The sequence below is a fragment of the Thalassophryne amazonica genome, chromosome 11, assembly GCF_902500255.1.
Source record: "Thalassophryne amazonica chromosome 11, fThaAma1.1, whole genome shotgun sequence".
NCBI lineage: Eukaryota > Metazoa > Chordata > Actinopteri > Batrachoidiformes > Batrachoididae > Thalassophryne > Thalassophryne amazonica.
The window spans coordinates 97,224,971-97,240,004 of NC_047113.1; the positions used below are offsets into that span (position 1 = coordinate 97,224,971).

At 39.8% G+C, this 15,034-nt stretch overlaps 1 protein-coding gene across 3 annotated transcripts in view; it reads left to right on the forward strand.

Moving 5' to 3' along the window:
* Positions 1 to 15,034, forward strand: part of hvcn1 (hydrogen voltage-gated channel 1) — a 75,736-nt gene that overhangs the window by 29,191 nt on the left and 31,511 nt on the right. For all 3 annotated transcript variants that reach the window (XM_034180881.1, XM_034180879.1, XM_034180880.1), the window contains one exon: positions 6,580 to 6,684. In XM_034180881.1, coding sequence (XP_034036772.1) covers positions 6,580 to 6,684 — 105 coding nt within the window. The remainder of the gene's footprint in view (positions 1 to 6,579; positions 6,685 to 15,034) is intronic.

Genomic DNA, 15,034 nt, shown 5'->3' on the forward strand with positions numbered 1-15,034 from the left:
CTGACAGCATTCAGGCCATCACGAATGTAGAGAACAGACACACTACTGTCGTGCTGCAGTCAAACTGCTGTGACTGCTCATCCTAATGGCGTTCAAACTGGCTTCTGAAATGGCAACCTACCAGCATTTGGAGCAGTCTGATTGCGCTGGTATGTCCCGATTGTGACCCTGATGAGCCGGAAACACACCCCCCCCCCCCCCCCCCCCCCCCCCGCCGCATCCTGTTTGGTGCACAAAAGAAATATTGTAATGTGCAAAGTCGCAATCGTGCACTAGACATCAACATTTTGCAGTCACACCAAATACACCATGTGTCACAGTGAGGCAGTGCATCTATGTGACGCGTTGACGCACACTGTGGCCATGTGGGCTAGGTCTAACAGCCATGTTAACATGATAATTCAGATGAATCCTCTGACACATGAGGTGGACTGTCACTGGATGTGTGATTACATGCTATATCTGGATTTTCTACCGTGATCACAGGCGCTATGCATCAGTGTATCTCTGTGACACATTGACATGCACTGCACCCATATGGATTGGGTCTAACAGCTATGTTAACATAATAATTCAGATGAATCCTCTGAGACATGAGGTGGACTGGACGTTCTACCTCTATCACAGGTACTGCTTCAGCGAGTCAGTGCGTCTCAGAGCTGTGCATCACCATGCTCAGCTGATTTCCAGAGAGGGGGAGAAAAAGAGAGAGCTGAAAGAGGTTTTTATACTTTCATTTCTTTTCATTTCTATTTTGTCTTAGGACTTCCGGTGAGTGGTGTTTTCAGTATACAACAATGGAAGATATTACATGGGTAGAAACAAAACCTTTTTGAAAAGCTCAAAGGGTTCGACTCTGGCTCACCCACGGGTCATAACAGAGTGGGAAGATGACATGAAAAAGTGGCCCTCGATTATTTTTAATGCAGATCCACCTTGGATTTGCTGTGGCGACCCCGAGTGCAAACAAGGGAGCAGCCGAAAGGACTTACTTACTTTGTGTTGTCACTCGCCGTGGACAGTTTGGCTATGAGGAACTACAAGCTCCGTGCCACACAACGCTGCTGAAGCTCATATACAGTGAGGAAAATAAGTATTTGAACACCCTGCGATTTTGCAAGTTCTCCCACTTAGAAATCATGGAGGGGTCTGAAATTTTCATCTTAGGTGCATGTCCACTGTGAGAGACATAATCGAAAAAAAAAACAACCTGCAAAAAAAAATCACAATGTATGATATTTTTTTTTAATAATTTATATGTATGTTACTGCTGCAAATAAGTATTTGAACACCTGTGAAAATCATTGTTAATATTTGGTACAGTAGCCTTTGTTTGTAATTACAGAGGTCACACGTTTTAGTTTTCCTCCAGGTTTGAACACACTGCAGCAGGGATTTTGTTCCACTCCTCCATACAGATCTTATCCAAATCTTTCAGGTTTGGAGTTTCAGCTCCCTTCTATCCATCTCATGCCACATCTCCTTGTATTCCTGTCTATTTTCTTCAACTCTCTGACTATCCCAATTCTTTTTTTGCCAGCCTCTTTCTCCTTATGCTTTCCTGGACATCTTCGTTCTGCCACCAAGTCTCCTTGTCTTCCTTCTGCTGTCCAGATGTCACACCCAGTATCTTCAGAGCTGTCTCCCTTACCACATCTGCAGTAATTTTCCAGTTGTCCAAAACTGCTTCCCTTCCATCCAGTGCCTCTCTCACCTCCTCACTGAATTTCACACAACAGTCTTCCTCCTTCAGCTTCCACCATCTGATCCTTTGTTGAACTCTGACTCTCTTCTTCTTCTTCACCTCTAGTCGTCCTACAAACCACCATCCTATGCTGTCGAGCTACACTCTCTCCTTCCACCACCTTAGCAAGTCCCTTCAGCTCCTACCTTGTTTTCACTCGAGGTTGCCACAGCAAATCCGAGGTCCATCTGCATGTTGAATTGGCACAAGTACAAGTTTTACGCCAGATGCCCTTCCTGACACAACTCCACATTACATGCAGAAATGTAACAGGGGTGGGGTTTGAACCAGGAACCTTCTGCACTGAAACAAAGTGCACTAAGCACTTTTCCATGACCCCTTACTCCTGCCATCACCTCACAGTCTCTGATTTCTTTTAGCTTGCATCTCCTACACAGAATGTAATCCACCTATGTGCATCTTCCTCCATTCTAACATGTCACCCTGTGCTCCTCCCTTTTCTTAAAGTAGGTGTTCACCACAGCCATGTCCATTCTTTTTGCAAAATCAACAACCATCTGTCCTTCCACATTCCTTGATACCATATCTACCCATTACTTCTTCATCACCTTTTTTTCCCTTCACCAATATGCCCGTTGAAGTCCACTTCTATCACCACTCTTTCATGATGGTCACACTCTCCACCATCTCACTTAATTCACTCCAAGAAATCTTCTTTCTCCTTCATTTCACAACCTACCTTTGGGGCATATGCACTGATGATATTCATCATCACCCATTCAATTTCCAACTTGACACTCACCCTGTCAGACACTCGCTTAACCTCCAACACACTCTTAACATACTCTTCTTTAAACTGACCTCAGCACCATTTCTCTTTCTATCCTTGCCATGATACATCAACTTGAACCCACTGCCGATGCTGCTGCTCCTACGTCCCTTCCACTTGGTCTCTTGCACACACAATATGTCTCCATCATTTCAGCCGGCTCTCTCCCTTTACGTCATACCGCCAACATTTCAAGTCCCGACTCTCACTTCCACCCTTCTAGTTTTGCTCTTCTCCCACTGTCTCTGGATACGCTTTCCTCCTCTTCTTCTTCTAACCCAGCGGTAGACCAGTTTCCACTTTCACCAACCCGGTATGGAAATTTGATTTGTTATCTGCATCTTTAATTTTAGCACTTTTTCCACCAGATGCCCTTCCTGATGCAACCCTTCTCATTTATCTGGGCTTGGGACTGGCACTCATAATGTACTGGCTGCACACCTCATGTGGCTGAGGTCAAAACATAGCAATAATGCTTGATTGCATCTCTATACTTTCTTGACACTTGGGTTTCTCAGGACCTAGGAAGTCTCCAGAACTCTGGGCCATACCACTATGCAATGTTTATTTTGTGGTTTTGTGTGTGTGTGTGTGTGTGTGGGGGGGGGGGGGGTGTTATGTTCTGTAACCTAAATGAATGCCAACCTGTCACACCAACAACCATGAATCCTGGATCTTGCTCAGTTGAAGTATAACAGTATTTATATTAGCAATTGGTCTGGGCAGCCCCAAGCCATTGAAAATGAAATACACTGATAAACTACTTTCAAACTGTATGCAAACTCAAACCCACATGCTCCCAATTTATGTCATGCATGTGATAATAAGGTCACATCACTGATGGGACCGCTCAATTTAACAATTTAGAATATTAATACTTGGTACATTCTTCAATTTATTCAACATTCATTCAACATTTGGGTTAAAAATTTGGGTTAAGGTTCCTCACCTTATGGAAGATATGAATTGGGGTCAGTGAGAAAAGTTGCAAAGTATTTAATTATTTATTTATTTATTTGGTCTGGACTTTGCCTGGAGTACTTTAAAAAAATTAAACTTTTGCTTTGGATTTCAGAGAGATGACAGTGTTACCCTCACAGTGTTATAAGCCTGGTGGGCTTTTTATAGTGATTTGACAGTGCACTAATCGCACTTATTTAATTTTATTTTTTAATTGTTACTGGTAGTCAGCTGATTGCAGCGCGAAATTTAAAGCTCCCGTGATCCACATCAGAGCAGTCACATCTTTCAGTAGGTGTCAGATAAGACAGTATGGTACTGTTTGGTAAATCTAAGTTGACCTAAACAGATTTTTTAAGTCTTTTTTAAGTTCCGCATCAATATCAACAATTCAAATATACATTTGTAGACACATTACACCCCCCCTCCCTACCTGGCATGCTCCAACAGAGCCCCAGCCCTACAACATAGGTCACATATTCATTGAGTAAATACACACACAAACAAAAGGAGAAAATAATTAATTAAAAATAAGTAAATAAGATAAAAAAAAATATATTAGTAGAAATTATTAAATAAAAATAAGTCAGGGGTGGTGGCCAAGTGGTTAATGCGCTTGGTTTCAGTGCAGAAGGTTCCAGGTTCAAATCCCACCCCTGAAACATTTCTCATTGTAATGTGGAGTTGCGTCAGGAAGGACATCCGGCGTAAAACCTATGCCAATTCAACATGCAGATCCACCTTGGATTTGCTGTGGCGACCCCGAGTGCAAACAAGGGAGCAGCCGAAAGGACTTACTATTAAAAAAAATAAGTACAGAAAAATAAATATAGTGCTACATGTACACACACACATAAGCATTTAAGTTGTAGATTACATATAATACGGGTTCAGCGGTTTGTAACTTCAGTGTCAATGGTATTCATTTTTTCCAAATATGACAAGAAAGGTCTCCATATGGTATGGAATATCTGAGTACGCCCTCTTGTGGTGTGTGAGATCTTTGATTTACATCCTAAAAGTTGGAGGGTACTTCTCTGTCACCAAGCTAGGAGAGATGCACACACGATCATATTCCCAGCCCAGCGACTCAGATATACAGCTCAGTTCAAAAGTATTTGGCCACTTGGTGTTTCATGCATTTTTATTTGTTTATGCCATTTCAAATACAAAAAATACAAAAGCTACAATAAATAAATAAATACAAATTTCATAAATTATCTTCCTTAAACCTCAACTCAAAGCAAATCTCTACAACTTGGTATAAATTAATTAAAAATAGCCAAGTTGATGGGGTACAAACACTCTGAGCCAGGAAGCTAAATTTGGTATACAAGCAAGTTTTTACGTTCAACAGGCGTTAACAGGCTAGCTGTGTTGACCGTCACATAGTGTGCCAAAGCAACCACGCTACAAGCGAAAGACTTTACTACTTCATTAGTTGGTAGTTGTTGCCAAACTTGTGGCAGCAAATTTTGTTTTTTGAAATGTGTCGTGTAGCACCTGGAGAAAGACGACGTGCTTGTCACTGTGTTCATCTTCAGGGGAGCGTTGATCCGGGGTGTTTTGTGTCGTGTTGAGTAGGGTTATGACTACAAAACTTTTTTTCAAAACTTTCATTCTCCTGATGTTGCATTTGATGAAATTTTACCCATAGATCACTTTTTTGAAGTTTATTTCACTGGATCATGAAAAAACCTCCCGCACCTAGCACCTCATCACTTTTAAAAATACATGAGTTTACACAATACTATTTAAAAATAACATAACAAGAAGAGAATTAACAAGTATCAAGAAATAACAAGAAAATATATACAAATAAATATTGCTAAAATATATTATTAAACAATAATTAAAAGAAATAAAAAATAAAGGTAAACTAGATAAAATTGATAACAGATAAAATAAAATCTATAAATATTGTGATGAGCTGATCTATTGCAGTGTTCTGCTTTTGTAGTTCATAGCATTTATACCAGTGTATAGTTGTTCACATCACATCATTCGTACAGTTTTGCTTTCTTTGCAGTATTGCTTTGGAGGATCTGCTGTTGAGTTCTTCTTTTTGGAAATATGTGCTTGCAAAGTAAAATGTCAAAATCAGCAGTGGAAGTAGCTGGGGAAAAATGGGCACAAATTTTGAAATCAAGCACAAAGTGCCGTCCTTGTATACCAGAGCTAAAACAGGATATGAGTGAACCATTATGTAAAATGCCTTCCAACAGAGATATCGTTGGAAGATTCTAGCGAATTTTTGATGAATTGAAAGGACGACATGACCGACTCAGAAAAAATATCTGAGGAATTGTTGAGCTTTGGGAGAAGCTGAATTTTCCTGTTCTTTCCAAACAAGTGTCTGCAAAGGTTGACAAACTTATCACATCTTTTGAAAAATACAGAAAGGGACCAAATGCAGAATTTGAAGAAAATCTTGCTCATCTGTTCGATATTACAAAAACAAATGGAAATTGGCTTTGTAGTGAGGACAAAGAACTGTACAAAAGACAAATTGAATCAGGAGGCAGGGTGGGATATACAACCATGAAAGTGGCTCCTATGTCAACAATCCATCCATCAAAAAGGGCCAAACACACATCAGAACCCTCGACAAGCCAGACGGTTATCTCTGAATCCAGTGATAGTGAGGAAGGAAGCAGTGGTGAGTGCCTCGCTCCAACATAGTAGCTGAGAGAGCTGTAAAGTTGATGGAGGTTCGTTCTCCTTGCAAAACAGACAAATATCATAACAGCAAATTTATTAACACTAATACACAAATCTGAAACACTATTAAAAACACTATAAATGCTATATATACTCATTTTCATGTATTCCTCATGTGTATTGTATGTAAAACTGACATCTTATAATAAAGAGTGTTAGAGCTGCTAGGTGTTTTAATGTGAAATATGAAACTGTCTTAGGTGCGGGAGGTTTTTTCAAGGTCTGGCAAAACCAAAGTCATTTTTGTGAGTTTTAGGTAAAAGTTCATCATTTATAACCCCAGGCTAATAAATTTGAGATTTGTCATAACCCTAGTGTTGAGGGTTTGTACTCTGGTGAAGTTGCTGCTTCTCTGTGCTTCCAGGTGGCGGTGGTGTGTTTGGTGATTCTGGATGCTATTTTTGTTCTGGCAGAGCTGCTTATAGATCTGTCCGTTATCCAGTTGGAACATGGACACATTGCTCCGCAGGTGAGGCACAAATTTGTTCATTTACTCCAAGTGTGCTTTTAGTTAGAGAAGGCTTTTTCTTTTTGGTTACTCAGGAGGATTTATGAGCTTTATACACGGCTGTTTTACTTATTTTCTCAACAACTCAAAGGAAATTCACATAATTTAATATAAGATGGCAAGGGAGGGTCCCGTGATGTGGAGAAGATAGAAGGTAGCTCCCGGATGAAACACAATTGTGATCACTTCAGAGATGCCTTGACACAGTCAAAATAGTATGACCAGAGAGAGAAGTAATGTTACTGTGTGAACTGTGTGCAAAGACAAACGAGGTTTGTGGTCTAAATCTCAAAAACGTGGCCGGGAACGGTGCCCAGCGGTCCTGACAAGATGGCGGAGCGCAAGGAGATAGATGGTCTGGTAGTCAAAATAAGTGGAGTATTCACCAAACTCAGCTTAAGTTTGAATATGAAGTTCAACCAGATAGCTATGTCAGTGAGCTCGGTGTGCAAAAAGGTAAAAGCCATTGTAAAAAGTCACAGAACAGGGAACCTCGGACACAGAAGACATGGTGTCACAGCTGGTAGCTAAACTTGAGCGCATGGAGGCACGGCTAAGCAAGGCCATTAACTGGCTAGAAGACCAGGAGAACAGGTCCAGACGTAATAACATTGATGTAAGAACCTTTCACAACGTACAGAGGGTGCCAACGCGAAAAACGTCTTCGAAACGTGGCTGTCAAAAACCCTGAACCTCACGGTGAAAATCGACTGGATCAAGTTGGACAGGTGTCACCACACTCCAGCGCAGCAGGTGGAGCCCACAAGATCGGGGGTCATCTACATTCATCTCTGTAATTACGTGGACTCATCATGCAAAAGGCACAAAGCATGTGCGAAATACGGGAATCCAGGAACCGCATTCATCTCTTGGAGGATTTTTCACCTATGGTGGAGAAAAGACGGCGCGAGTTCCTCGAGGTAAAAAGGTCACTCCACTGGGGATCCCCTACAGGAGGTTCTTCCCTGCTGTGCTACATATTACACATAATAACAAGCTCTTCAAAACTGCAGCAGAAACACAGAGGTATGTCTTCCTACGTACTTCTTACATCACCATGAAAAAGCAACCAAAATGGGAGAAACCATTTTTTTCAATGTATGAGCCACTGTTTTTGTTGTAGCAGCATGTTAATAGACTACAGGCCCAGAAATGTAACATTTAGGCTGATGAGGATAACTGAATAATGGCTATCCGTGTAAGAGGTTTTTATATAACATGTCGTCTTAGGGAGGGAAATTGAGAAACACGTGCGCCCTACGGGGTGGTTAAATGTTACAGCAGGTGTATATATGTTCAAGTTGTTTGTTTTTGTTTATCACCACCAGGCAGGAATTTTCACATAAACTGGGCAAGCTAAGGGCCTTTCACACTACACGCATTCAGGATGTTAAACGCATTGCGGATCGCTCTACAAACATTATTTTCAATGAAATGCTTTGTCTTTTTGATGCAACGCGCCGTGTCTAAAGCCGAGTTGACGCGATGCTCCGCATTGCTGCTTGTCGTCAGACTACCGCGGTCAAAGTTCAACCCACTCCAACTTTCACCGCTGCGCGCTATGACGTAGCTTCGTGCTGTCCAATAGAAATGAGGCATCAGGCCAATATACGGAAGCCTACAGTGCAGCAACGTGTCACAGAACTGCTCATTTATATACAAGAGTTTTCTGAAGAAAATCCTTACAAATGTTTTTTTACCTCAAGATTAATTTTTGATTAATGTACATTTTAAAGTTAAAAAATGTTTGTTACATTAGAACAAGTAATTAAGTTTAAAAAAAAAAAAAAAAAAAAAGTCTTTCGAAATCTTTGTTCATCTGTAAATTAAAACCATATATTAAAGTTTAGGTGATACCAAAACATGCACAAATAATCACTAAAAATGATGAAATATTGATATTTTTAAAAATCCTGAACAATAAAGGTAGATAAGTGTGCAGGTGAAGGATAAACTACAGCTGTCTGAAGCCTGCACTCTATTTCAGGCCTCAGCTGCGGACATGTTGCTACATCATCACGAGAACGGGACCTGCTGATTCAAGCCCAAATCAGTTGTAAACATAGTGGAGGTCAAGCTGTTTTCAGATGATTTTTTTCTAATGTGGAGCTTTTTTTTCTTTTTTTTTTCTTTTTTTAATCCAGTCTGAAGGTGGTTCTGAAGAAGCTGTGTGGGATTCAGCCTTATGGTTTTGAGCCTTATTTAGACCACAGTAAGGGAGACTAAACCTTGGAGGAAAACCTTCAGCCTGACAACAGTGACAGTATTGGCCAAGTTCAGAACACAGAATGGTGATTATAAAATACATAATGCAGGTGATTTCGGCATGCAGGAGATGATAAACTGCTTTGTTCCCCCAGCTCTGTGGTCATAGTCAACTGATAACAATTTTTTTAAGTGTGTTTTACTATCCTTGACATCAGAAAAAAGTGATGAGGAAGTGTGGATTTTTTTCTCTTGGAAACAGGTACATACATTTCACATCTGAAAAATGACACGAGGGACTGAAAATATCAGCTATTTTTAAAATAAATCTTGTTTCCTTCTTGAAATGTACTGTACATTAGTAGCATGATAATCATGCTGTTATTAAATAACATGTTTATCAGCATGCTATTTAATGTTGCATGTTTATATAGCAAGTTACCGACCCACCAGGTTGTTATTATAAAGAAGATTTTTTTTTCTTAACTTACCTGGTTAAATAAAGGTTAAATCAAATATGTAAACCATTCACACACAGAGTAAATAATACAGTCTTACCTGTCCGTTTCAGTGAGATCATCTTCAACCTAATGAAAACTTATCCACCTTTACAAAACAATGTCTGAAAATAATTTAATTCTTTATGTCCGGAGATGAAGAAAAGTCCATTTGTCACAAGTTTGGTGCCAGGTTACAGCACCGGCTGTAATCATTTAATTGCGGCTGATGGATCGAGTCTCTGCTGCGGACGAAGCCTCCTCCTGTTCCACTGCCAGCCACTTTGCGCAGCAAGTTGAAAGACTCCCAGTCCCTCATTTGCTCATAACATCTCAGTCTGCACAAGACAATATTATCCCATAAACACCAAAAAAAATAAATAAATAAAATAATGTGAAAATACTCAGTTTTGCCTCTGTATCGAGTGAAGAAGCCACAGACACCCTGCCCACGCACTCATCAATATAAAAGTGTTCCCCTTGCTAATCAAAAGGATTCTGCCGGTGAGAATTAACTTTTCTGACACCAAAAACACGGTGCAGCTACGATGGAAACCACTCGGTGGAGACAGGGCTGTCAGTAACCTGTAAAAATCTGTAAATTAATGGGGCTATTAAGATAATGATTCTCGTGCTGATGTCACTTTCTCCTCCTCCTATGTTGGGACTCACCAGGACGTTCCTGGTTTTTAGTCACGAGCAGTTCAAAATCCATATATGTATCTCTTAAGTAACTGTGCACCGGGAAAGGATAAATTTTAAACTGTTTTTTAATTTTACGCTTAAATACTCAAAAAACATTACATGTAGTGTCACCCACACTTTAAATTAAAACCTGTTGTTGTTTCACATGAGATGATTTGTTGATTAACATTATAAAGAACCTTGGACATTTATTTTTAAACAAATAAAATTGCATGAAAATTAATGTGTACATTTTTAGGTCGGGTAGATTCATTTATATCTGCATTTCAACCAGGAAAAAGAGACACTGTAAATAAATATTAATATTAATAATACAACCCCAATTCCAATGAAGTTGGGACATTGTGTGAAATGCAAATAAAAACAGAATACAGTGATTTGCAAATCCTCTTCAACCTGTATTCAATTGAATACACCACAAAGACAAGATATTTAATGTTCAAACTGATAAACTTTATTGTTTTTGTGTAAATATTTGCTCAATTTTCAAAAAAGCTGGGACAGTGGTATGTTTACCACTGTGTTACATCACCTTTCCTTCTAACAACACTCAATAAGCGTTTGGGAACTGAGGACACTAATTGTGAGTGTCATGACTGGGTATAAAAGGAGCATTCCCAAAAGGCTCAGCCATTCACAAGCAAAGATGGGGTAAGGATCACCACTTTGTGAACAACTGCGTGAAAAAAATAGTCCAACAGTTTAAGAACAATGTTTCTCAACGTTCAATTACAAGGAATTTAGGGATTCCATCATCTACAGTCCATAACATAATCAGAAGATTTAGAGAATCTGGAGAACTTTCTACACATAAGCGGCAAGGCTGAAAACCAACACTGAATACCCCTGACCTTTGATCCCTCAGGTGTCACTGCATTAAAAACTGACATTGTGTAAAGGATCTTACCGTGTGGGCTCAGGAACACTTCAGAAAACCATTGTCAGTTAACACAGTTCGTCACTACATCTACAAGTGCAACTTAAAACTCTGCGATGTAAAGCGAAAGCCATACATCAACAACATCCAGAAACGCTGCGGTAAAGTGGTAAACATACCACTGTCCCAGCTTTTTTTGAAACATGTTGCAGACATCCATTTAAAAAAGGAACAAATATTTGCACATAAACGATAAAGTTTATCAGTTTGAACATTAAATAGCTTGTCTTTGTGGTGTATTCATTTGAATATAGGTTGAAGAGGATTTGCAAATCATTGTGTTCTGTTTTTACTTACATTTTACACAACGTTCCAACTTCGTTGGAATTGGGTTGTATAAACACAACAGGAGATGATGCAACAATGACTGCAGTGTGTCTGTGAATTAAGATTTCTCAATGTGACATAATCCTAATTAATTGTCATTTCAATTTTTAATTATCTCCTCAGAGTATGTGATTAATTTTAATGTTGTGATCACGACAGAGTAATTACTAAAATATGAATTTGACTATTCTAGTCTTGCTTGGGACTCCGGCAAGGGCGGTCGCATCTCATTCTCTCGCCTTTCTCTTCCTGTATCTCTGCTCCAACCTTCAAAGTCCGTACTTCACCGGACTGTGAATTCTTCATACTATATTGGATTAACCATGGAATTGATCAGCTGGTCTCTGAACGCTGTTGACAACATTTTTTTCAACAAGGAAATCAGGGCTGGGGGACCCTGCATGCCCAAATGGAACCTACCCTGTGGGCTATGTTCTTGATGCCTGGGAGAAACGGCATATTGCATGCTTGGCACCACTCTCTGTGGAGGATGTCGAAGATTTATTTATATTTGGTTTTATTGTGGGACGGCTGGTACTCATTGGTTTATGTGCTGCCCTGACCTACCGGAGAATTGGCAAGACGGCTGCTAACTGAGCCATGACCCCTCACCTGTCCGTCATGATTAATGAGTTGGGCAAGCCGATACATTCTCAGACTACATTAACCCTTGAATTCAGACGTAAGTTGGATAACATCTCAGAGCAAATGTACGCCTTGCAAAGGAAGATGTCAGAGACCAGGGAATACTTATAAATTGGATTTGGTTGGTCAGAGGAGTTGCAGATGTGCTTTCTCTGCTCAACCCTAAACATGGCAGTCTTATCGGCCTCCGAAGGTCAAAACGCCCCACTGTTTTCCTCCAGAAGAATTTCTATGGCCTTGGTGAACCATCCAGCTGCCCTCTTCTGCCCTCCCCGACAGTCAGTCTGATGTCTGCACAGCAAATGTTCCTGATGTGGAACAAGTTAAAAAATTCTTAAAATATAAAGAAATATGAAACAATGAAAAAAATCTAGGTTATTTAAAGTCTGAGGTTTTTTGTAGTCTCAGACGTAACAATTTAAATAAACTGTAGTTTTATTTGGTAAAAAATAAAAATAGATTGAACCATTTACAAATTAAAATCTTCACTCAGCTTGACTGAGGGATTCTGCAGCTAAAGGCTAAGCTAATGTTAGCCGAGCATTAAACATTCAGCAGTGCGGTAACGCCATGTTTTATTTTTAAATTATTCTCACCTCAGACAGATTTGCACCTACTGCAACCACTATTTTGGAGGAGGATAGCAACAGTATTGGAGGAATACCATCTCACAGAGGTGGGTGGCAACTTCAACTACAGCTTAAATACTAAGTTAGACAGATCTACAACAACTGCTTATAGGCAGACTAATGTAGGTGCTTCACTAGTTAAAATGTAAATGATATAAATCTGACAGATATATAGAGAATTTTGAATCCACCAGTGAGATATTTCACTTTTTACTTTAACCCACACAATTCGTACTCAAATTTCAAATTCAAATTTATTAATTTGCATAGCGCTAATTCACGACAGATTTGCCTCAAGGCACTTCACACAACACAATTCGAACAAAATTAATTAAAAGATCAGAACCCCCAATAAAAGAATAAAAAAAGAATAAAACAAGATTTAAAAAAACACATAAAAACATAATATACTAACGATAAGACTGGGAAAACAAATGGGTCTTGACTCTAGACTTAAAAATCGCCACAGAATCCGACTGCCTTATTTGCGCAGGGAGATCATTCCACAGAGCAAGAGCACAATAAGAGAAACCCGCAGACTTTTTATTCACCCTAGGAACATAAAGAAGTCCTGCAAGGCCCGAGCCGGTATGTAGGGCTCAACCACGTCAGCCAGATAGGGAGGTGCTAGTTTGTGAACAGTTTTATAGGCCAATAACAACCTTATAATCCGATCTCACGGAGACAGAAAGTCAGTGAAGAGATGCCAGAATGGGTGTAATGTGGTTAAACTTTCTGCTTCATGTCAGACGTCTAGCAGCAGCATTTTGAACTGTTTGGAGAGCCCTAATGCTGGACTGCAGTAAACCAGAAAATAGAACATTGCAGTAGTCTAATCTAGAAGAGACAAACGCATGAATCAGGGTCTCAGCATCAGCCATAGACAGGATGGGACGAATCTTCGCTATATTTCACAGGTGGAAGAAAGCAGTCCTCGTAACATCTCTAATATGGAGGTCAAAGGACGACACAGGATGAAACATTATCCCAAGGTTCCTCACTTTGTCAGTGTGATGTGTGACACACAAGCTTAGGCTAAGTATTAGCTTGTCAAATTGATGCAGATGTCTCACTGGACCAAGAACCATCATTTCAGTCTTATCAGAGTTTAAAAGTAGGAAATTGCTAGACATTCAGCTTTTTACTGATGCAAGGCAATCTTCTACGGATTTTATGTGGATGAGATTATCAGCAGTTATCGGCATGTATAACTATCAACAGCATAGCAATGAAAGGTAATCCCAAAATGCTGCAATATGTGCCCAAGGGGTGCTATATAAATGGAGAAAAGCAGGGGGCCTAAGATGGACCCCTGTGAAACCCCAGATTTCCAGGGGGCCTAAGATGGACCCCTGTGAAACCCCAGATTTCATGTCACTAAGGTTAGGGGTAGTGTTATTGTACAAAACACAGTGAGAACGACTGGTCAGGTATGACATCAACCATGCAAGGGCATTCCCAGTAATCCCAAAATGATTCTCCAGCTTATCGAGTAGAATATGATGATCCACGGTATCAAACGCAACACTAAGATCTGACATCATCAGAACTGTAGTGGTGTCCGAATCCATTGCAAGCAGAAGGTCATTCACCACTTTAGTGAGAGCTGTCTCTGTGGAATGATATTTTCTAAAAGCAGACTGCAGTGGCTCAAAAAGATAATTCTCAGTAAGGTGGTCTACAAGCTGCTGTGAAGCCAATGTTTCCAGAATTTTAGAGTAAAATGATAGATTTGATATCAGCCTATAGTTTTTCAATACACTAGGACTAGATTAGTTTCTTAAGTAATGGTTTAATCACTGCAGATTTGAAACATTTATGAACAGATCCAGAGGTTTATGAGAGATTAATACTTTCCAGCGGAGTCGGCCCAAGAGTGGGTCACAGGTCCTTAAACAGTTTTGATGGTATAGGATCAAATAATCAGGTTGTGCTTTTTGTAGATGTTACGAGTTTCGTCAGCACGCCTAGTGAGATACTGTCAAATTCTCTAAATCTAAGTAGAGCAACCACAAATGACTATTTTGATAGTCGACTAGTCAACGATTATTTTTGCGATTAGTTGACTAGTCGGATCATACGTAAATTGCAGCTTATCACATTTTATCTATATTGATTCCGCTTCTCAATCTGATTCCTTATCGATACCTCCTGTGAATTTTCTCTGTGCTACAAGTAGGCTTTACAGGTTTTCTGTGTCAGCAACATTTTATTGTGTCTTAAAGTAAATAAATATGAAATTGGTCACTGGATCCTTGATCTCAGGACGTAGATAGAAAAAAAAATCTAGTTTTTGTCAAAAGCATTTCCTTTCAGACATTAACAGCATGGATGTCACTCCATACGTCTGAACTGAGCTCAGTTGG